The 23,900-nt window shown below is 43.3% G+C and overlaps 1 protein-coding gene across 1 annotated transcript in view; it reads right to left on the bottom strand.

Annotated features, from left to right (window-relative positions):
• Positions 1 to 4,489: 4,489 nt before the first annotated feature.
• RTKN2 (rhotekin 2) overlaps positions 4,490 to 23,900 on the bottom strand; it is a 57,856-nt gene continuing 38,445 nt past the window's right edge. Inside the window, exons 9-14 of the mRNA XM_056850522.1 lie at positions 22,730 to 22,824; positions 16,699 to 16,805; positions 13,322 to 13,453; positions 7,612 to 7,777; positions 6,397 to 6,504; positions 4,490 to 4,977 (exon numbers count right to left, since the gene is read on the bottom strand). Coding sequence (XP_056706500.1) covers positions 4,490 to 4,977; positions 6,397 to 6,504; positions 7,612 to 7,777; positions 13,322 to 13,453; positions 16,699 to 16,805; positions 22,730 to 22,824 — 1,096 coding nt within the window. The remainder of the gene's footprint in view (positions 4,978 to 6,396; positions 6,505 to 7,611; positions 7,778 to 13,321; positions 13,454 to 16,698; positions 16,806 to 22,729; positions 22,825 to 23,900) is intronic.

The raw sequence follows: 23,900 nt of genomic DNA, 5'->3' as shown, positions 1-23,900 counted from the left end.
TCAGCCTCACAGGGTGTCTGTTGTGGGGAGGGGAAGGTGATTGTAACCTGGTTTGATTCTGCCTTAAGTGGTAGAGAAAGTCGGCATATAAAAACCAACTCTTCTTCTTCTTCCAAGGATTAGCAAACATTGTGGGAAGAGTCTTGAAATCACCGGCAGGACTTATAAATCTGCTTGGAGAACTTTTTACAAGCTCTTGCCCACTTCTGATCCTTGGAGCCACACTACTGTTGATCCATCTTTGCAAAAAATGAGCAGATCCTGGGGACAGAGACTTGCTTTCCACAGATATAGAATCAATCTAGTGAGGGCACTAGGATTTGACATTTCTATAAATGCACTTTTAAAAAATAGACAACAGCAAAAAGCTTACATTTTACTCAGGCAAATGCATTCATCTGAAAGATAGGAAGATCCCCCACTCCCCCCAGAAGCATTACTTTCCCAACATTGTTCTAAGAAAAAGTCACCCCTTGGAAGCCCTTTATTGTAACAACAGGAACATTTATTAGTATTCAAACAACCCAAGCTTTAATTGTGATAAACACCTTTTTTCTGAGGACAATGTAGCTCAGAATGACAAAGAATATAAATTTTAGCAGCAAAACATTTTTAAAAAGAAACTACTAGGCTTGCTTACAGTCCTTTCAAGTACATATAGTAAGAGGCTTACCTAGCTTGAGTAATAGCTAGCAATCACCATCAGACTTTTAAAAATGTAAACATATTAGGCTAACAATACACACACAAAGCAGGACCCAAACATGAACTCCATTTATAACATGCCAGGTTAATACAAAGAGTATCCAAAGTATTAATTACAGATTTTAGCTACAAACAACTCTTTACTTACAAGTTAGTTACAAGTTCCTAGACAGGGTAGGAGTAGCACGTTACAGCAAACTTCCTCTAGACTGGCTTACCGTTCTTGCAGGTAGGGCAAGTGTACAGAGAAGACAACAGATCAAACCCCAATCAAAACTTTCATAACCAGTGATCTTAAAACAGAGAACTTTTCAAGGGAGACGTTCACATATTTAGCTGAAAGTCATCAAACAGGGATAAGATTGAGGGATGAGACTGTGAGTGATGCATGTACGAACCTATCCCTTAAGGGCCACATCAAGCAACAAAAATAACCTTGGCACTATCACTTTAAAAAGTCTTCCTCCAAAGAGCTTAGCCTGGTGTACCTGCATATCGTCCCATCTTACCCTCACAACCAATTTGTGCAGATAGGGAAAGAGTAGTGGGCTCATGGTCACCCAATGAGCTTCATGACTAAGCTGGGCTTTAAGCTCAGGTGCCCCATTAGAGTTGATCACACTATCCACTACACCCCAGCCTAGCCCTTCATTTCGCATTGCACAAATCTCCCCTCATCTGACTAAAAACCACCTCTAGTGGACCATTTTGGAGTTTTCTACTATATACATGACTATTTGGTAAAATGATGTACAAAGAGGCTATGATGAGATCTTGTTCAGCATTTGCTGCAAAGCCTAAAGCATGAAAAGAATGATTTTTCAACTCATGCATTTCACGGTGAACACATACCTTGCAAGAGTTCTATTACTGCTATTTATTTCATTCAACTGTTTCTAGATAACACCCAGTGTTCCTAAGATTTATACCAGCCAAGAAAATCACTACTTAAACCCCACCTTCCACCTTCTATACTGCCCACTTGAACTTCAGTCCAATTCTCCTGCTGGAAATGGTGCAGAACTCTTATTACATCTGTGTCAGGCATGGCCTGAGAAAAGGATGTTGTGGTTTCTCCAGGTGCTGGCCAAGGCCAGCTCTAGCCCTGTAAACGTGTTTTGACTGGACTCTGTGGGAATGCCGGTAGAATCCTACCTCCCTGACAGCTCCTGGGAGGGGGGTTGCCATGGCATCCAGATCTACCCTGATTTGCCCTATGCTCTTTCATATATGCCCTGTACCGTGCTTTTCATTAGTGTCCATTTGACTCTTAGCTTCTGTTAACCTGTGGATTTTCCAATAAATCAACTCTCTTTTGGACTACTTGTCTACAGATGTCTGTTTATGGGATTATCATGGGACTAGAGCTGACAATCTGTCTCTTTAAGTGGAGGCCATTCAATCCCCAGACTAGGAAAACCAGGTAGTTATTCTGGCCATTTTACATCGTACCTGCAGGGCTAAGAGTCACAACTGTAAGTACACCCTGACACATCCTTTATCTTGGAAAAGGAATGCCTTTGTTGCCTCTTAGAACCTTAAAGGTGTGACATTAAACAAAAGAAAGGAGGTTTTTTTTTCATCCCAAGGATTTTGTGCTATTCCTACATGTGAAGTATACATATAGGCTTCCTAGCAGGAGGATACATCAGTGTGACTGTGTGGTTAAAAATACAATATAATTAATTTCAGTGGATGAACTCTATAGCTAAGTGCTGCCTTGCAAATTCAGTCACAGTTGTAAAATGCTTTAGAACCGCATTAGTTAAAGCATGGCTTCCTCTATGGACATATTTCATGGAACTTCATTTAAATAAAGATGTTGGAATTTGGAATTCTTTGCACATTGCTAATCTGTAGTTGAAGGCATGGAATAAAAGCAAATATCAATAAACTCAGCATATTCCTGAGAGTCTTAAAATTGAGAAGATTGCTTAATTGGCACTCCCTACTGCTAGCAGAAATATGCCAATTAAAAGGATTCTACTATTAAAGGATTAGAGAGCATTAATGTCATACTAACCCTCTGCTACATTATCTTTTTTCTGCTACTCTATAAATATCTATGAACCCAGAGAACATGAGATTACTGAGCTTCCAAACTACATTAAGTACCCTGCACCTTACACACAGAACTTCATAGCATAAGAAACTGAAATACAGGTCAAAATCACAGCACACGTGCAATTAAAATATATATAATTCTTACAGTCTGTTCTTACTCAACAGAAGTCAATGAGCAGCCATTTCCTTGTTGAAACTGAAACATTTGAAGAAAATGTAGGGATGACATATGAGAAGAGTACCTTTAAAAAAAAAACTTTCTAAGTTATATTGTTCACTGCTGGTTCCAATCAATTCATGTTGGTTGTTAAAGAAGTTTGTTTTATCTGAAAGTTTGCTCATTTCCTGTATTTTATTGCTCATCTTTGCAACACAGAAACAATTTTCCTACACAAATTGATATGTGTGGTTTTCTAAAGTTGACATCTAAAGGGACATCTATCCAAATAGAAATCTTTCAAACATACACCCCCCACCCCGTGACATAGAGTTCAATTCTGATACTGGCATTTAATAATAGAGGGGAAAGAATGGCATCGGATGCCCTCAGAAGTATGTACCGAGGTGCTGCCTATTGGCTCCACCCACCACTGATATATGAATAGCCACCTCATAATTTATTAATTCCTATTGTACAAATGAATTCAGGAAAATAAATAGAAAATACCTAACAAAGTCAGCTACTCTAAGAAATGTTTATTCACTGTGTTAATGTCAAGTTCTGAAAGTTTTTAATTGAGGTCAAGACAAAGCATATGCTTGATTAACCAGAGTCCCCAGAGAAACTGGGAACTCTCAGTAGGCTAGAATTGCATTGGAAAGCACTGGAGTGGGGGGGATGTAAGAAACAGTGGGAAAGGCCACTCCTTCAGAAAGGGAAAAAAGAATCAGTATCTGGCGCAATCCATTCCAGAGGGATCTCAAACCACATCCGACATGGCAGAAATTATGAGATATGTCTTACCAACTCCAGCTGAATGCCATTGGGTTGGGAGAGAAAGATGGTGCAGAAGCTGAAGAGCAGGGATAAAGGACAGAGGGTGTTGCGAACAGCCAAACAGGCTTCCTTGTGGCACTGAATGTTTTGGAAAATTCCTCATGCAGAACCACATTAAAAATAAGTACAGATAACCTTATTACTGGGGGAGTCCAGGGAATGGGCATGCACACGTTTACAGGCAGATACAGACAGCAGTTAATTAGTTAATTCTTACAAATTCATTTGCCTCAAAGTGTGAGCCAGCTGAACAACATTTCACAAGTTTGAGAGTGCATATTTGAAAAAGTCGGGGAGAAATCCATGGGTTAACTATGATTATGTTATAAAAGACAAGATGATGTTTTGGAGATCAGAACAGTTCAGAGCTCATCTGAAGGTTTTCCATCATTTAAAAAAAGGGAGGGGATAAACCACTGATTTGTATCTTTTTGTTGAAGATCTGGCTTACACTTCCGGTCTGCGAAACAGAAGAGAACTTTTGAAAGGGGGGAGAGGGAAGAATAGTCATTTTTTACAAATAAATATTTTTGTTCTAATCTCAACAACCTTGAACTCTAACTGTATGTTACAAAAAGTGTTTCCAGGCATTCTGGTGAAAATTTGTGATCTGGTGAAAGTTTGTAAATGTGACTTAAGAAAATCCCTCTTTAGAAGTGAAAGCAAACATCAGCGTTATTCCCGTGATTGCAACAGAGATCTAGGCTCAGGCACCTCTTTGACTTATTTCTGCCTAGGAGCAGGAACAGGCTTTATAGAAGAGACAGGAGTTTCATCGTCTGTGAAGGTACCTTTCCGGCAAGTAACTGATTTGCGAGGAGCCACAATAGGTCTCTGCAAGTGAGGAAAGGAAGTCTGCCCAGAATCAAAGGAACAGGCCCTACGTGTCAGAGGAGAATTATTCCCAATGTTCTCCTTGTCCAGTTGAGTGGATGGTGTTTGTGCTGCTGAACTATATAGTGGCTTATCAGACGGTGGGAGAGGGGCTCGTCTTTTGGTGCCTTTGCTTTCATTAGGGTGTGCAATTTCTTTGTTAGTGCCCGGAATCCTGTTTTTCTGCACAAACATCTGGTGAGAAACATCAAACTTGGCAGCCCACAGAGGGAGTACACGTTGTTCTTGTTGGCCAACCAGGAACTTCCCATTGGTTTCTTCAATTTTTCGTTGCACTATATCAATTAATCCTTCATGTTTTACTGGAGAATCAATACCTGTTAAACATTTTAAGACAACATAAAATTCTTATTAATGGGATACTTGGCTGCTTAAACTACATACAGTGCAACCCTAAGAGTGCTTTCCTGGGAGTAAGCCCCATTGAGTAGACTTGCTTAGGATTGCTCTCTAAATGCATCAGTGATCAAAACTGCTCACTTTTACAACCCCCTCCTACAAGACCACTGGAAATTCCCATATTTTTCACCCCCTATAATACCATGAAACACCAAGCAAGAAACCACACTCTAAACTATTATGACTAATAAACTCAATTATGTTTTTACTTTTCACTGTACGACAGGCTTCATTATGTGGAATTCAATCAAGTTATTGTCCATTCTTCACACTGCAAAAGCAGGCTAAATGCATTGTGGTCTTTCATACCTTTGGAATGAATTCATAGCATTAATTGGGGGGAAGGGTCCTATTTAATACCATTATTTGTCAGCAAGATCCTTTCATTTTGATGCAAATAAATGTAGCTTATTATTTGATTTCTTTTAAAAGACTGTAATGCACCTTTCACAAGTTTACATCTCGCTGTTGATTTACTTTTTGGCAATTTAAGAAAGTTCAAATATTACTTTGCTTGTATATACTAATATATCAGTGCACTATAATTAAAAAAAATTCTCCAGCAGTTGCCAAGTGAATACCTGGAGGACTCCAGACAGCCCAAAACAAAAGCTCTTATCTATACAGTCAGCAAGATCAGGCAGCAGAGTTGGTCATGGGTGTGTGCATTCACATTTTAGAATATTAATAGGTCAAAAAATGCTTGCATGCAGAAAATATTTACTTCCTTTATACCCCACTATTATCCCCAATGGGAACCGAAATACCTTAGAACATTCTCCCCTTCTCTGTTATATGTGATCCAGCGTCTGAGCGAGAAGGCTGGACTACTTGTCTGCATGCAGGGAGGAATGTTTTTAATAAAGAGAACTGAAACATTACATTCTTGAACCTAGAGACCAAAGGGAACACTTTGGGGGGGGGGGGGCTGTACTGTGTCACATTTGGTACATGAAATTTGGCTCTAGATCTATTCTTAAAGTGTTTTAACAATTGTTCTATGTAAACTCCTTAAAGGTTTTCATTCTAGCAGCTCTGAATGACTAGCTTAGTAACTACTGGTACATACAAAAATGGTGGCACTAGTGCCCAGGAGTATCTGATTGTAGCTCACAATCAGTTTGGTCAGAAGATGCTTGCAGTTAGTTGTTTAGTGTTTATTTTTTCCCTGTTATACCAACAAAAGAGAACTATTTGGACACAGATGCTGGTTACTGATCTTATCCAGACCTCACTGAAAAGGGTAGGATGCCAATGCAAGAATAGATTCTACAGAGAAAGATGGCCATTAGGTTGTGTTCCATGTCACTTACAATACCCTGCTATCTCCCACTTACACATATCTTGGTAAACTGAAGTTGCCTCTTTTGTCAAGAACAATGGTGGTTTCCGTGGTGACATAATCTCAATTTTCATGAATTCTTCACAACAGTGCTTCCACTGACCTGAAAGAAAATCAGAAAGCAATTAACGGAACTCAAAATGCCCTACTTTTAAAAGAATACTATAATTATAGGCAGTTCACACAATTACTATCTGACAATAATGAGCAATTGTTTCATAAATACTGTAGCTCAACTTTTTCAATTCCTCCAGATTGCTGGTAGACTGATCTAGGGTGCCATAATCTCTCAGGCAAATATTACGCCTTTGACATCTGTTGGGGTAAAGAAAGCTGGGATTTCTCGAACATCTAGTACGGAATTTGAGCAATCAATTCTCATAACCATACCAAACCTATTTTTAGGTTTACCCCTTAATGGTATTACTCTCAAACATTTCACAAACATTAATCTATTACCAATAACTTCATTGGAGGAGGAAGGAGACAACTGAAGCAAATACCGAAAGGCTCAGCTAAGCAGCAAATGAGATATGTAATAAATAAATCCCTTCCTTTTATTACACTTTGCTGCAGAGGTCCCCAACCTTTTTGAGCCTGCGGGCATCTTTGGAATTCTGACACAGGGTGGTGGGTACAACCACAAGATGGCTGTCACAGGAGGTGGGGCCACATGCACAGAGGAAGCCTAACTGCAGGGGAGAAGAGGAGTAATTTTAAAAAATACACTAGAAAGATGAGTGAAAGAAAATAAAACCAACACTGTGGTGGCCCATGCTTCTGAAATAGTGTTATTTTAATGTGCTCAGCCAATCAGATCTCCAGTGGCCAGTATGAAGCCCTGCTGGGCATGTGCCCCACCAACTTTCTGAAAACATTTGGTGGGCTCCAGAAAAGGTGTTGGCAGGTGCCATGGCACCCACGGGCACCACATTGGGAACCCTTGCCTTACTGAAACATTCCACAATGAATGGTTCCCTCTAAGCCCCTACAACATTAAGAGCACAAAGCAATCAAGAACCCAGAAAGGGGGAAGTTTAAATGTTTCCTGTGTTCCTTGCAGAACATGCCAGCTGCTGTGTTAGGAAAGCGAGAATCCTTTTCCTCCTGGCAAATGGCAAGCGTGTTATGCCCTGCCAGCTCAAAATGTTCAGCACATTCTTTGATCTGACATAGGTGTCCCTGCACAAGAGCAGACAGAGCTACTTACTGAAATCATAGAAGTGCTGCCAAAAAGCTTCTGTCCACTTAGAAAGGTCTTCCTGGTTTTCAACTGCAAAAATCTGAGTCACAGCTTCCCCAGCCTCAGGGTAGATAATAGAAAAGTTTTTGGCTTTTTTCTGGCTATCTTTATCCACAGCACGGATTCTGGTTTCCTACACATTTTTAATAAAAAAATTGTGAAATAATGCATACCAACAAACAACTTTAATCAATCGCAAAGGGGTGAAGTTACTCAACAGTTGTCAAATAGGCTGTTTTCCAATCCAAACATTTTTATTTTCAAGGAACTTCTGTCATTAATTCTATTTTACAGACACAACAAGACTAAAACAATACTACATTTATATTACATACATATAATGGAGCTCATTACAACCAACTTGTATTTAAGGCAGAGATGAGAAAATAGTTTGGATTGCATTGCATAGAATTGCTTTTAGAGAATGGAGGTGTTTCATAATCACAGAGTTATAAGAATAGGGTAACAGACATATAGCACTAAAATTGGCAGTGAATTATGTTGTTGAACTGTATTATAATATATAAGAAAATAAGAAAATCCATGCTGGATCAGACCAAGGCCCATCAAGTCCAGTGGCTTGTTCACACAGTGGCCAACCAGGTGCCTCTAGGAAGCCCACAAACAAGACAACTGTAGCAGCACCATCCTGCCTGTGTTTCACAGCACCTAATATATTCGACATACTCCTCTGATCCTGGAGAAAATAGGTATGCATCATGACTAGTATCCATTTTTACTAGTAGCCATGTATACTCCTCTCTTCCATGAACATGTCCACTCCCCTCTTAAAGCCTTCCAAGTTGGCAGCCATCACCACATCCTGGGGCAGGGAGTTCCACTATTTATGTGTTGTGCAAAGAAATATTTCTTTTTATCAGTTTTGAATCTCTCACCCTCCAGCTTCAGCAGATGACCCTGCATTCTAGTATTATGAGAGAGGGAGAAAAGCTTCTCCCTGTCCACTCTCTCCAAACCATGCATAATTTTACAGACCTCTATCATACTGAAATGTCTAACTGTTGGAATGCAGGTAGATATTCCATGTAAACCCGAGATATTCTTGTTAAATCTGGTACCTAATCTAGCTAAAGATCAACTTTGTATGGTGTTACATATAATAACTGTGGCTAGAACGACCTTTGCCAGTCACTGGAAACAAAAATCAACTCCAATAATTTTTTTAAAAAAATTGTTTGTTCGCTCCAGCAATTATTATTATTTGTTCTATATCCCAGATCCTCCTTTGAATTACCCGGACAATGTAGGCTTCTCCAGAGTTGACCATAGCCTCCACATCGATGTCTAAAGAGTACATTTTTTGTGATATCGAAAGTGACCATTTAGAGGTATAAGGGTCAGCAAGTAGATTAGCTATAAGCTATTTGATGGAGTTTGAAAGTGGAGGTGCAACCAAAATCTAATGGCCAAAACCCATGCTCTAGATTCCAAGAGATGGAGTCCCAACTCGGCACATAATTGGAGAAGCTAAGTCTTCTTAGTGTGTCTATAAATACAAACTGGATTGTTGCAACCAAACTTCTTGTTTGGTTAACCATTAACCATTTACAAGTTTTTAAAAACATAATTTTAGCATCCTTTGCTTTCATCACTTTAAACTGCACAGCTATCCGTTAAAAGTGAATGTGCAATGACAGTTAATAAAGCGGGTGTTTGGGGGAGGCCTGTGTCTCAATGGTAGAGCATCTGCTTGGCATTCCAAAGGTCCATGGTTCAATCCCCAGCATCTCCACTTTAAAGGCTCAGGTGGCAGATGATGTGAAAGACATCTACTTGAGACCCTGGAGAACCACTTCCAGTTTGAGAAGACAATACTGACCTTGCCAGGATCTGGTTCTCTACAAGGTAGCTTCATGTATTCATGTTTTCTCAAGGGAAAGAAACCAGATCACAAGAGGTATATAAATAGCTTGTGCTGACTCAATGAACTAAAAGCTGTTCTTTGGGAAACACCAGTGCACTGAATGATTAGGTAACTGTAGATTTTAAAATGTGGATTGTTGAATGTAAATGCTGCCCTAACTATAGTAGAGCCACTTTACTGTGAGTTGCTAGTCTACATCTTAAAACAGCATTTATGTGACTCAGCTGTGGGTAAGGGACAGTATATTGATGCTGCCCACGGAATCTGTGCCAATTGCGTGATCACCTTCTCACCGGTGGTTGGGTCAGCTAAGAACACAGGTCCTGCCCATGACGTGTAGGGTGAGCCCACATGGTTTAACAGACCAAACATTATCCTAGCCACACACTCATAGAAATGTAGCTGTTGTGAAGCCAAGGTAACATTTACATTCAATTAGCAATCCACGTTTTAAAACCTACAATTACTGAATCATTCCAATTCAGTGATGCCTGCTTTCCTGTCTTCAAAACACACACAAAGAGGTTAAAATTCCATATACAGCAAGTGCAAGTGAACTGAGCAGGATTTTAGCCTAATCTTTGCCATGTACGTACCAAAATACCTGATTGCTCACCTTGTCCAACAGTTGTAATCGAAAATAAAAACAAACTACCACCTTGTTCAGCAAAGTGAGATGGTCATTAAGCCCTTCTCTGCTACAAGCCAAACATCTACCAGTAACAGAAAGCTTCTTATTTAATCTCATTTCACTTCAAACACATACTGCCTTTTCTACTGCATGTCACCTCACATCAGCAAAGATTAAATACATGACTATAAAAAGTAAGTTACATATATTGTCATGGGGAAAAAACCTTTTGGGCTGAAAATCTGCAAAACATTCTTGAGAGGATACATTTTAAAGGAGGCATTACTGGAGGAGCTGCTTGAAATACACACACAGCTGTTTGTAGCATATCTGATGAATTTGCTCATTTAAATTTTTTCATTCTAAAAATAGCAGATAAGTAATTCATCCATAAATGCTGTGTCCTATTAATGCAGGTAACCATAGATACCAGTATAAAATTAAGTCAAATAGATTTACATTTGACAGGTTAGAACTTCAATCCGCCGAGTGACATAAGTTCATTTAGTGCTTGCTATGTATCTTGTGCCATAAACACATTTATAAGACAAAAGAGATTCTCACGCAAGAGACATTTTATACCTCATTTGATTATTTAAGGGATAGAAGACGCTAACCTCAGGAGTAATAGGCTGATATGCTTCTGAAGCAGTGATACATTATGCAACAGATGGAATGTAGCCAAGGAGCTGCATATTAAAGTTAAACCTCTCTAGCGAAACACACAGACTTGCTGCTAAAACTAGGTATTTAAACAATACTGCATGCTACCCACGTCTCTGGATAAACATCTCCACCTCTGAGTGCTTGATACTGAGCTTTCTTGCACTGATTCTGAATACTAGGTCATTTAGGGTACTTAGCACCCTAAAAGAGAAAAAAGAGGAAGACCCAACAAGAGATGGATTGACTCAATAAAGGAAGCCACAGCCCTCAATTTGCAAGACCTGAGCAAGGCTGTCAAAGGTAGGACATTTTGGAACACATTGATTCATAGGGTCGCCATGAGTCGGAAGCGACTTGACAGCACTTAACACACATACACACACACACACACACACACACAGAGCAGTACAATAACCATACAATGTATTTAACCCTTGGATTAAACTTTTTTTTTAAGTTCATCAATTTCTAGCCTAAGATCCTACATGCTTACATGGTAACTAGTTCACAGTGGCTTCTTAATCTGCTGCTCCAAGAACATTTGGACATAGGAATTGCATAAATGTACCAAACGACATCGGCAATTCGGCCCTTGTTGCAGCTCCTGTATGCAAATTGCCTCAGAGCAGTGTAAGGAGAAGTCATGAAAATAGTGGGTTGCAGCCTGAATCTAAATATTGATGGCATTAGGAACTTCATTATAATTAGTTTTGGGTAAATCTAGAAAGTTGCACCAAAAATATTTTTTTAATGTCAGTCCTTTAAGAAGGTGATATTCTAACATTATTGTGCAGCTGCCTTGGCATATTACAACGTGCATCAAGATTGTTTTCAAGCATTGATGTATATTAAAGCCTGGACTGCTTACAAGCAGAGGGAGAACGTTTGCACTGGTTCTGCATTTGATGTATAAAGCACACCCCTAACCATATGCTCACCCTAACCGGGATTGGCCAGGCTAGCCTGATCTTCTCAGATCTCAGAAGCTAAGTAAGGTGGGAGACCACCAAGGAATACCAGGGTCACTATGGAGAGGCAAACCACCTCTGAAAGTCTCTTGCCTTGAAAACCTCCTGGGTTGCTGTAAGGTGGCTGCAACTTGACAGCACTTTACACACACACAACCACATGCTCTTTAGAACATTTTTACATTCTTGTAAGAGTGATCGAAGACCTGACCATTAGGCTGTAAAACTCAGATAGATGGATTCCAATGAAACTTCAGACACTAGTCTACTGAAAACCTGACCAAAATGTTTCTCTCACACCCCATGCACCCATCCCTTCGCTTGCTTTCTTCTCAAGCACCACAATTTTATCATTTCATGCTAGTTCTTCTTACTGCACTAATTCAAGCTTTGAACTACCCACGAAATACCAACTCCAATGAAAGCTGTTTTAGTTTAGGACCAACTTGGAACCAGTTACTGGCCTAGAGACTCTCCAGCAACTTTGCTGCTAACATACAGACCTGGCATGAAGGGAACTTCATATCACCATTTGCATACAGAATTTAACAAAATACCGTATATACTCGCGTATAAGCCGAGTTTTTCAGCCCAAAAAATGGGCTGAAAAAGCCGGCCTCGGCTTATACGCGGGTCAATACGGGGGGAGGGAGGAAAGAGAAGGGAGGAAGGGGGGAAACTTACCGCCGCGCCATGCTGCTTCCTGCCGCCGGGAGCGGCCTGGGGCAGCCTCCTGCAATTGCAGGAAGACTGCCCCAGCCCCCCCCCCGGGGCGGCGGCGGCGCTTCTCCCCGCCGGGAGCGGCCTGGGGCAGCCTCCTGCAACTGCAGGAAGGCTGCCCCGCCCCCCCGGGCCGCGCTGCCGCTTCTCCCCGCCGGGAGCTGCCTGGGGCAGCCTCCTGCAATTGCAGGAAGGCTGCCCCGGCCCCCCCGGGCGGCGGTGCCGCTTCTCCCCGCCGGGAGCGGCCTGGGGCAGCCTCCTGCAATTGTAGGAAGGCTGCCCCGGCCCCCCCCCGGGCGGCGGCGCCGCTTCTCCCCGCCGGGAGCGGCCTGGGGCAGCCTCCTGCAATTGCAGGAAGGCTGCCCCGGGCCCCCCGGGCGGCGCCGCCGCTTCTCCCCGCCAGGAGCGGCCTGGGGCAGCCTCCTGCAATTGCAGGAAGGCTGCCCCGCCCCCCCGTGCCGTGCCGCCATGTCGCCGCTTCTCCCCGCCGGGAACGGCCTGGGGCAGCCTCCTGCAATTGCAGGAAGGCTGCCTCGCCCCCCCCGGGCCGCGCCGCCGCCGGACCCTCGCCGCTGGAGAGCCCTGTAAGGTAAGCCTGCGGGGGGGGGGAGGGGAGGGGTTATAAGCCGACCCTCGGCTTATACACGGGTGCCTAATTTTTCCCCATTTTTGGGGAGAAATTAGGCACCTCGGCTTATACGCGGGTCGGCTTATACATGGGTGTATACGGTAGGCACTGAATTAAAGATAACCTACAAAAAATAGCATCAGAATTCAACTTTAGACAATTAGCTGAGGCCATATTACCTTGCTGACAGGAATGGTCAAAGACGGCTCCACTTTAGCTTCTATTTCTTCTGGTGTATAGTAACAAAGGAGCTCTCCACCTCTTAGCACACAGTACAGCCTCCTCCAGGAAGTCAACTTCCCTATCATTTGCTATAAGAAGAAAAGATGTAATCTGTTACTGCTACACACTGCTTTACCATAGTCGATTTTTTAATGACCCATCATTTTCAGAAAACCAAAAAGAATGAATACACGTGGAAAGCTACCTTTTCAACTAATGAGGCAGCCTTAAGAGTCACATACTTGCCCTCATAACATTATTGTATTTTGCTATATAATATGTCACTATGGACTAAGACAAACATAAAATTTGGTTCCTGAAGACATGGCTGAACATTTAGTCACAGCTGACTTATGGCGACCCCGTAGGGCTGTGTTGGCGAACCTATGGTACACGTGCCATTTCCGGCACACGTAGCCCTCTCTGCCCCTCAGCTGAGCTGCGGCCAGCACGAGAGAGGAGCAGAGCGAGGGACCTCCCCACAAACGGCCGGGAGACAGGAGGACGAGCAAGGGGGAGGTGAAGACACGCGCCGCCAGCTTCTGAGCGGCCCGCTGGCCAGCTGGACGTCGAACGAGCGCGGGCGGGGCGGAAGGAGAAGGGTCCGACCCTTTGCCTTCCGCCCCGCCCGCGCTCGTCTGATGCCCAGCTGGCTGGTGGGCCGCTCAGAAGCTGGTGGCACGTGTCTCCGCCTCCCCTCGCCTCCCCCTCGCTCGTCCTCCTGTCTCCCGGCCGTTTGTGGGGAGGTCCCTCGCTCTGCTCCTCTCTCGTGCCGGCCAGTCCAACCCTTCGCCTTCCGCCCCGCCCGCGCTCGTCCGATGCCCAGCTGGCCGGCGGGCCGCTCAGAAGCTGGCGGCGTGTGTCTCCGCCTCCCCTCGCCTCCCCCTTGTTCGTCCTCCTGTCTCCCGGCCGTTTGTGGGAAGGTCCCTCACTGTGCTCCTCTCTCGTGCCGGCTTCCTGTAGGAGAGAGCGGACGTACTGGCAAGGGACCAGCCGGGCCTTGGTTCCCCCCGGCCCCCAGGCCGCTCACGCGGCCACCGTCCTCCCTCGCCGGCAATGCAACCGAAGGGCCGCTTGTTGGCGCACGTGCTGCCCTCCCGGCTCCCTCCATTGGGGACGGAAGACAGCCCCCTGAGCTAGCCTCCAGGCATGGGTTGCCCCTCTGTGCGGTAAGTGCACGGCGTTGTAGAGGGCCCGCGACGGAAGGGCTAACGGCCGTAGCGGGACGGGGTTATTGGCCATTTGTGAATGGGAGGTTTTGCCTTGGATTTGCCACTCAGATGCACATTTTCCCCATCCAGATTCTCAAAACTCTGCATGGGGGGTTATTGGCCATTTGTGAATGGGAGATTTTGCCTTGGATTTGCCACTCAGATGCACATTTTCCCCATCCAGATTCTCAAAACTCTGCATGGGGGTTATTGGCCATTTATGAATGGGAGGTTTTGCCTTGGATTTGCCACTCAGATGCACATTTTCCCCATCCAGATTCTCAAAACTCTGTATGGGGGGTTATTGGCCATTTATGAATGGGAGGTTTTGCCTTGGATTTGCCACACAGATCCACAACTCAACAATAAACCCCCCTCCAGAGTTTTTAGAATGCAGATGGGGAAAATGTACAGTGTTTGTCAGTCATTGTCATGATTTAATTTTATGGATACCTTATTTACTTTTTTCCCTCAGAGGCCATGTCTACCCACTGGCTTTCTTGGCGGTAGACCTGGACTCTGAGGAGGGGAAAAAGTCCCCCTTCAGAGACCAGGTCTGCCAATTGGCTTCTATGGGCCTCTGGAGGCCAGGTCTACTGCCAAGAAAGCCAATGGGTAGACCTGGCCTCCCAATGGGACTCAGCCGGAGGCCAGGTCTACCAATAGGCTGTTATGGCGGTAAACCAGGCCTCCAGACGAGAACTCCAGATGGGGAGGGGGAAATGGCAGGGACTTACAATTTAATTTTTATCAACAAATAAGATCATTATTAAGTATGATATCAAGTTTTATTCAATGTACCTACCTATATAGTTTAAGTTTAAGAAATTTGGCTCTCAAAAGAAATCTCAATCATTGTACTGTTGATATTTGGCTCTGTTGACTAATGAGTTTGCTGACCACTGGCCTAGGGCTGTGCCGTGTTGCCGTGGTGCGCACTGGCACTCGGCGATAAATAAGTGGGTTTTGGGTCGCAGTTTGGGCACTCGGTCTCTAAAAGGTTCGCCATCACTGCCGTAGGGCTTTCAGGGCAAGAAATGTTTGGAGAAGGTTTGCCTTTGCCTGCCTCCACATGGGCTGAGAGAGTTCTGAGAGAACTGTGACTGGCCCAAGGTCACCCAGCAAGCTTTCATGTGGAGGAGTGGGGAACTGAACCCGGTTCTCCAGATTAGAGTCCACTGCTCTTAACTACTACAGGTTGGCTCTCAACATGCAAATAGAGGAAACATATACCAAGGCAAATCACACTGTCTTCCCACCTATCACACAACCAGGAGAGAAATGATTCAGTGAAAAGACCCCATGCAACTGGCCCTACCCACTTTTAAAGAGACCAAATTGATGCAAGGAGGGCAACAATTAACAACGTTAGCATACAGTTTCACTTTGAAATTGCTATTATGTTCCACAATATCCCCTAGCAAAAACTCAACATCAAACTATGGCTTTTTGGAATCCAGGCTGACCTAACACTCATTAGGAACACAACATTTTCAAGATTCAACATAAATGTTGTCAGGTCTTCAATATTGAGCAGCTTCTGCCACTAATATAACACTCAGTTATCAGGCAAGGAATAGAAATACACCCACAGAAAACAATATAATCTTTCTAAAGGTTAACAACCCCTTCCTGAGCCGAAAGTCCTTAGGAGGCCAGGAAGGGGCTGAGCTGGCGTCCGTGCCACTTATGCTGCCCAGGATGGCACAGACACCTTATGAGGTGGCATAGCACCGTGCAACCCAATGGAGCAGTTGCCCAGTCACTGGCGCAGCCCTGCCCCTCAGGAATGGGCTGTAAGTGTAACATTTTAAGAAGCAATGAGCTTAAAAGTTTCATAAGAGTTATTTTAAAAACTCAGCTAGACCCATTTAGGCAACATTTAAATAGTTTCGATATTTTAAGTATTTGTATCAATACCTAGTCTGGAAAACCTTTCAGATTTTCCTTCTTAATTTTGCTGTGCTCGATGTTAAGAGTATTGACAGAGTGAGCATTCTGTGTACAACATTAATTCAAGACAGAAATTTTCCCATGCAGAATAAAGCTCCAAGGCAGAAGTGTTCACCATTGATTGAATACAATTTAAATATTAGGAAGAGATATCTCAAGGTCTTTTGTACCTGTTGATTAAGAAACCCCGCCATCTTGTTCTTGGTCATGCAGGATGGTTGAGCAGCTAAACGACAACACATGCTGCCATACAAGGGAAGCCAAAAAGATGATTCCTCTAAAAAGAAAACCATGAAAATTGTACACTGTTAAATTAGCAAGTGCTTGCTATCACCGAACCTTTCAGAAAAGTACAGGTATAAGCCTTTAAAAATAAACATTAAACAAAAATGAATTCCTGCCTTGTATTTCACAGTATATGAAGCAAACATTGGATATATTTGCATCAAAATAGATTTGGACAAACCATCTTTATCCACTATATGACACCTTGTGCATTTTTGGCGGATGATGATATCTCCATTGCTCAGGATGAGTGAAGGGGATCAGCGCACTCTAATTCATGACCAGCCACCATGCTTCAGATAATTAATTATTCTTGGGTTCATTAAAAGTTGGGTTTACTATAATTGATACCGTGTTCTTTGTCTACTGTATAGTAACGAAGGCTGTATGTCTCAGTTCATCTTTGGTTTAGGACAACAGTTTTTGAACTCTCTATATCTTCAAAAATATAAAGAGCGAGGATCCTCAATCTTGTCGAGGCTGTGAGAAAGGGTAGTAGGTGTGGTGCTTAAGAGTGGTGGACTCTAATTGGGAGAACCAGATTCGATCCCCCCCTCCACATGAAGCCTCCTGGGCGATCCTGGGCCAGTCACAGTTTTTTCAGAACTCTCTCAGCCCATGTAGAGACAGGTAATGGCAAACTTTCTCCAAACATTTCTTGCCCTGAAAACCAAACAGGGTCGCCATAAGTAAGCTGTGACTTGACAGCACACACACAAGTAGGAGTTATGACTGGGGTTCCTGAACCCATGGCAAACTGTATTTTCCCACTGGGAGTGGGGGAGAGGCAAAGAAAAACAGGAACTTTGGGTCAGCTGGAAACCCAGCCATTTGGCCTACCTGCCAAGGGGATCTGATGGATGGGCATCATAAAATGGAATCAGGGCAAGAGCTACCTGCGAAGAGGCCCATTGGTAGAGAGCAGAGCAGCCCCCACATGGCGCAGGATTTCTAACTCTGGATTGGGGGGAGGGAGGTTTCACCTAAGTCAACGGAAGTGTTAAAAGGCGAACCTTTCCTTTGTTCTGTGTTCAAGCACTTTGCCCAGGTGCTGTGACCAGGGGCATGGGTTTGCTTTATCGGAAGGTAACTAGCATGATGTAACTTAGATATGTTTTTCTTTTATTTCCTTAGATCTGTATTCTTTGACTATGATGGCTACTTCCATGTAGGTGTTCTAGTTCTTCTTAAACTTTTTCCACTCGCGACCCCTTTTCGCCCGAGAAATTTTTATGCGGCCCGGGTATATAGATATATAAAATAGGTATACAAATCAAACATTTACTGATAATAATTTTACTGATATTTTAAAATTCTTTGGTATACATATAATTATACCATTTACTACTGCCAAATTTTTCGCAACCCCATTCAGTTATGCGACCCCATATGGGGTCATGACCCACAGTTTAAGAAGCTTTGCTCTAGTTTAATCTTTAGTAATCTTTAGTAAGTTTCTTTCCTGTTTAAAGCAGACTGTGTCTGAAATCCCACCCACATGCTAAGACTGCTCATGCACGCTAAGGACATGCACCCAAGGGGGGAGCTAAGGAAGCTCTGTCTTTTATACTTGTTCAGAGGCAGCCTTACCAGTGTACCCCAAGGCACTGGTTAATGAGATGCATGTGAGAACACATAGACCCAGGGCAAGTATGTGACAGTAGGAACCACCACAGAATGGCAGGATCAAATTTGTGCTTTGAGGAAAAGACGCTGTTTGATTCCACCTTCCAAAGAAAGGGGTGAGCTTACCCCCTGCACATACAGCCACAGCAACAGGTTTCCAAGCCCAAAGACTAAAGGAAGTCTGTATATATGGCCAAGTTGTGGGTGTGGAGCTGTGATGTATCTACCCAAAGTGGGGTGAATGCTTTGCCAGTTAGACAACTAATAGGGCGTAAACAGAAGTTCCACTTTTCTTTCTGTTCTATTCAAACCCCTTAGAATTTTACCTGTTATACTCAAGAAGAAACTGGGCCCCAGAAAACACATTGGCAGGTGCCATCGTGCTCCCAGATGCCAAATTTGGGTTTACTGATCTGGAGTCTGCAGGGCAGCTTGTGGCATTTCTTGTCCCCTCTTCCAGACACAAAGAGCAACTGCAGTGCATTTCTGGTGTAATCACTGCAGGTAATGGCTGCCTGATCTCTGTAGTCATTGCAGAGGACAGTAAAACTACATTCATTATGTGTTACTAGAGTTGCTTAAGATTTGAGAGAAATAAGCAAACGTGTTTCAGGCACTCAGAAGAAAATAGGGTTGCACTTAACTGTAATTGTTGTTTGTTGAGTTGTCTTCTGTGCAGGCACACATTTGGGATTGCGCATACGCAGGCCTGCCTTCAGAGAGAGCTTTTTAGCTCTAAAAGGCTGAAAAGGCACCCCTCCTTCCCAAAGGGAGTAGCACTGTTTTTCTTCTGTTCTCCGAAGCCTCCAGATCTGAAAAACGAGAAAGAACATGTAGTAACACCAGAGAGCTCACAGAGCGGAAGGATGGAGGGAATGTGTGCTTGCACAGAAGACAACTTGATGAACAACAGTTACAGGTAAATGCAACCCTGTTTTTGTCTTTGGTCTTCTGTGCAGTTCCACATTTGAGACTAACATGCTAGGTACTCAGTGGTGGGTGTGAGCCTCTCAGTTAAAGAGAGAAAGTAACATATCCCTTCCAACAACTGAATCTCATCTGGCATCTGTGTCCACAGCATAATGTTGAATGAACGTGTCCAAAGAAAACCAGGTCATTGCTTTGCAGATTTCGACCTGGAGCTGAAGAAGCTTGGCACTTGGTGGAATGAGCTTGGTGGAATGACAGAGGGCATTAAACACAAGCATGTTCATAACGTAGTTTAATAGTCTGAACTATCCAGCATGACAAGGCCTCCAAAGACACTGAGCGACCTCTGCATGGCCCAGCAAAACAAACAAATAGATTGAAGTCCTTATGAAAGAGATGTGTGCATTGTAAATAATATAATAAAGAGCTCTTAACATCCAACCCATTTAAGGCTCATTCTGCTGGGGATGAGGGGTCAGGAAAAAAATACAAGTAATGAAACAACCTGAGTCAGTTGAAATTTAGAGATAACTTTTTGCAAAAACTCGAAATTGGGTCAGAGCACCATCTTGTTAGGAAAAAATTGGGTAAAGTGGGGGTCCTCCTCCTGTGCTGCCAGCTCACCTACTCTCCTGGCAGATGTGATGGCAACCAAGAAGCAGATCTTGACAAAAAGGTAGGAACCAGGGCATGTAGCTATAGGTTTAAGAGGTGATAACATGAGCTGTGACAGATTGGGGCCCTTGAGGGTTAAAGATTGTATAGGCCCTTTAAGAAATGCTTGGGTATATGATGGGGAAAAACTGCAAGGCCATCTATAAAATTGTGAAAGGCTGAAATAGCAGCCAAATGCATTTTAACTGAGGACGAGGTCTATCCCGCATCCTTCAAAGAGAGGAGGTAGTCCAAAATACTGCTAAAGGACAAGAAGGCACTAAGAGGCCCTTGCTTCATACCCAACCTGAGATTTTTTCCCCACTTACACGTTTATGACGGGCATGTGGTCTGTAAAAGGGGTATCAAACATACCCTAAGAAAAATTCATGCGGGTGGATTCAATAACCACACTGTCAAAGCTTGGTAACATCAGGGTGCCACAGTGAGTCCTGGCGCAACAGATCCGATGCCGGAGTCAGCTGAATATGTTGACTCTTGGACATGCTCAATAGATTGGAGAACCACATCTGGTGAAGCCAAAATGGTGCTATTAGAATGCAATGTGTTCCTTGCAACTGAATCCTGTTGAGCACTTTACTAAACAATGGAATCGGTAGAAACACGTAGAAAAGATTCTGAGTCCATGAGAAAGCATCACCAATGGACTCCAAATGCTGTCCCAAAGAAGGTCCGTTCCAGGGAATCCCCATGTTCTGAACACTGGGAGGATATACTTGTCCTTAATGCATCCCACATGGCGGGCCAGAGGGGGTTCTGCTGAGTGCATCTGCAGTGTTGTGAACTCTCATGATGTGGATGACCTGGAATGAGACATTGTGCTGCATTGCCCAGTTCCAGATCTTTGCTGCTTTTGCACAAAGGGACAACGAGATCATCTCACCCTTTGTTGAGATAAAACATGGTAGTGGTGTTGTCTGTGTTTGGACGACCTCATTGTGGAGCAGATCTGAAAAAGAAGCAAGAGCATAGCGAATAGCTCGAAGATCCAAAAGCTGATATGTAAGCTTCCAAGGTTGACCAAGTGTCTTGAATGGACTGTCCTTCACAGTGTGCACCCCATCCAACTAGGGAAGCATCAGAGGTTACAGTGTGAGACCATAAGTGGACACTACACCTCAAACTCACTACTGCATTAGAGTCTTGGGCCCACCAGTGTAAGGAATGGATGAGGGACCGTTAACTTAGATTATTATGAATGTACAGAAGGGTCAAATGTTCTAAGGAGGGATTCCATTCTGTGGCTGCAGAAACGGTTGTGTTGGAACCGCTTGGTTAGGCCCCTGTGGAACTGAAGTAGCAGTTGTCAGAACTGAGTGTCCTCTATCTTTTGGTGGAGGCATACAGATTGGATGTTCCAGGATGAGTTCACCTTCAGACATGGGTCATTTATGCACGGTCGCTTTACCCTCCTTTATTCCCTGCTTCAGCCAGGATAAAAATTTTCAGTATGCACATTACCTCATTTCTTGGAAGTTCAACGCTGTTTCAACACAAAAAGAACCCAGCTTTTCCCATTCCTGGCCTGAATTAAACCATTCATCCTGGCTCATTCCGGAGTCACAGAGCATGCATACTCTGTTCTCGGGTTGAGCTTCGTCCCACCCTTTTCCAAACCTCTCTTCAAGGCAGCATGCAGATAGCCAAACAGGGGAAGCACAGAAGATTGGCTTCTCTCACAGCCAATAAAAAGGCAGGGATTCAGGTGCTTCCTGCTACCTTGGAGCTCTTTCTGAGCAAAAGAAAGGCTTTTTTAAAACGAGGCTTGGATTCCCCCCTTCAGATTGCTCCATTTTTTGTTTCAATTCAATTCAATAACCTTTAATAGGCATAGTACAAAAGACAGTTCATACAGATTCGCACGATCGAAAACAGATCACATTTTTTGTTCTTAAAATGCTTTTTTATGCTACAGTTGGGTCTGGGGGGAAGGAACTCTTCTCTCAGGGTGACAGTGCCAGCAGAACTCCACATTGTGACTCACTGGGGCAAATAATGTTCAAAGAGTGTTCATCAGTTTGTTCCACACTGTAGGCATTTCTTAAACAGAGATTTTTGAGCCATATTAGAAAGAAAAAATAATGACGCGAAGAGTGGTACCTGAGGAGCAGAGCTAGATAGGTCCTCTCAGCTTGGCTGCTAAGGAAGAACTGAGGGAAAATGGCACCGCTCCCTCTCAGGGAGTGCCGGTTTTGGAAGGAAAATGAAACTGCGTGTGCTGGAAGGGAGGGGCACCTTTTCAGTCTTTTAGAGCAAGAAAGTTCTCTCCGAAGGCAGTCCAGCGCATGCACAATCCCAAATGGGTGCCTGCACAGAAAGCCAACGACAAACTCTGGATCTGATATAGAGAAAGATATTAGCCACACTGAACAAAGAGGGATGCATTTTTCCAGGTAAACATGCATAGGGTAAGCTGTTAGACTATGAAAACATTATGGCAAGGGGTGTTGGTATGGCAGTGTGAGAGAAAAAGAGGCAGAAAAGGATGGCTAGGAAAGAATGTCACCCATCTTAAATGCAAGTTGTTCCCCACTAGTGTTTTGAGACAGCAAATAGAAACACCTCCCTCACACACTCTGCAGGGCTTGTCAGAAATTGCAGCAAAGGAAAAATAGCAATTAAACCAAGATGCAACATTTTCTCTCATTTTCATTTGTTTGTTTACTTTTTTACATTTGAACTTACTGTTTCCCACAATAGTGAGGTTGTGAGTCTTGAAATTGTCCTCAACGCTTTCCAGTCCCAAAGTTGCATGTGCCAGCAAGTTATACTTTTCACCACTGGTTAAGATAAAGTAGCCTGATTGAATACAGTTAATTCAAAGGAATGTATACGTCTTGTTCTTACTAAAGAGTCTTCCAGCTCTTTTAAATAATTTTACCCATTTTGGGGGGCATTCATAACTTAAATTTATTTACTTTATTCATAACCTGATTTCTTGCTGAGACTCAAGGCAGATTACAGGACATAAACAGTACACTCAGACATAAAACAACCAATGAACAATGCAATACGACTAGGATTACAGAACTGTGGAACAATGCTAACAAACTAAGGCAGGTAAACGATAAATAATACAGAATGTGAACTACAAGGTAAATGCAGTAAAAGCAGGTAATATCTACATATCTTTGTGGTGGGTTTCCTTCCTCTCATTATTCTCAAAAGATTTATACACACACACACACTTAGATTCCACATGAGCTCTACTGTGTTTGGATTTCTTAAAGGATTTTGCCACTTCTCCTTGCAGCCTCCAGCATCCCCCAATAAGCTGCTCCAGAGGGCTAGAGAAACCTTGGGAATGGCCTGGGAGTTAACATGGGAGTCAGCAATGGGAAGGTGAAATGGGTTGAAATAACCCCCTTACTCTTGTGCAAATACAGCAAGAGCTTTGACCTAGGAGGGGGAAAAACGTTAACCACTCCACTATACTACAATCCATGACATTGCTGAATATCTCCTGGCCCTCAAGGATTTTTTCAGGGCCTTCAGTGAGAAGGAAGAGGCAATAAAGTCCCCTCTATGAACACTTTTTGTGTTTCTTAGGATCAGAGCCATTAAGTAGCCGCTTTAGGTTTTAAAGTGATTAGTGGCTTGTTCAGCAGCATAACTAAGATAACAATTGAACAAGCTCCATTTTCTTCTAACAGCTCAGTAGTTTTTACCTACACCTGATGAATAGGGAGCGTTCCCCCCACCTCCAGTTAATTCATTTTATAGGATAAAAGCTATGTGTTACACGGTCATAGAGGATAAATACCATTGCTGCACAATTTCCATTAGCAAATCAAGGGAAAAGTCTTTGTACAGTTGAAAACAAGTTGCTGGATCCCTACCAAAAGATTCTCAGTCA

The sequence above is a fragment of the Euleptes europaea genome, chromosome 5 (genome assembly GCF_029931775.1).
Source record: "Euleptes europaea isolate rEulEur1 chromosome 5, rEulEur1.hap1, whole genome shotgun sequence".
In the NCBI taxonomy this organism is placed as follows: domain Eukaryota; kingdom Metazoa; phylum Chordata; class Lepidosauria; order Squamata; family Sphaerodactylidae; genus Euleptes; species Euleptes europaea.
Note: the sequence above shows the minus strand (reverse complement) of the source record. Positions and strands in the feature narration are given on the sequence as shown.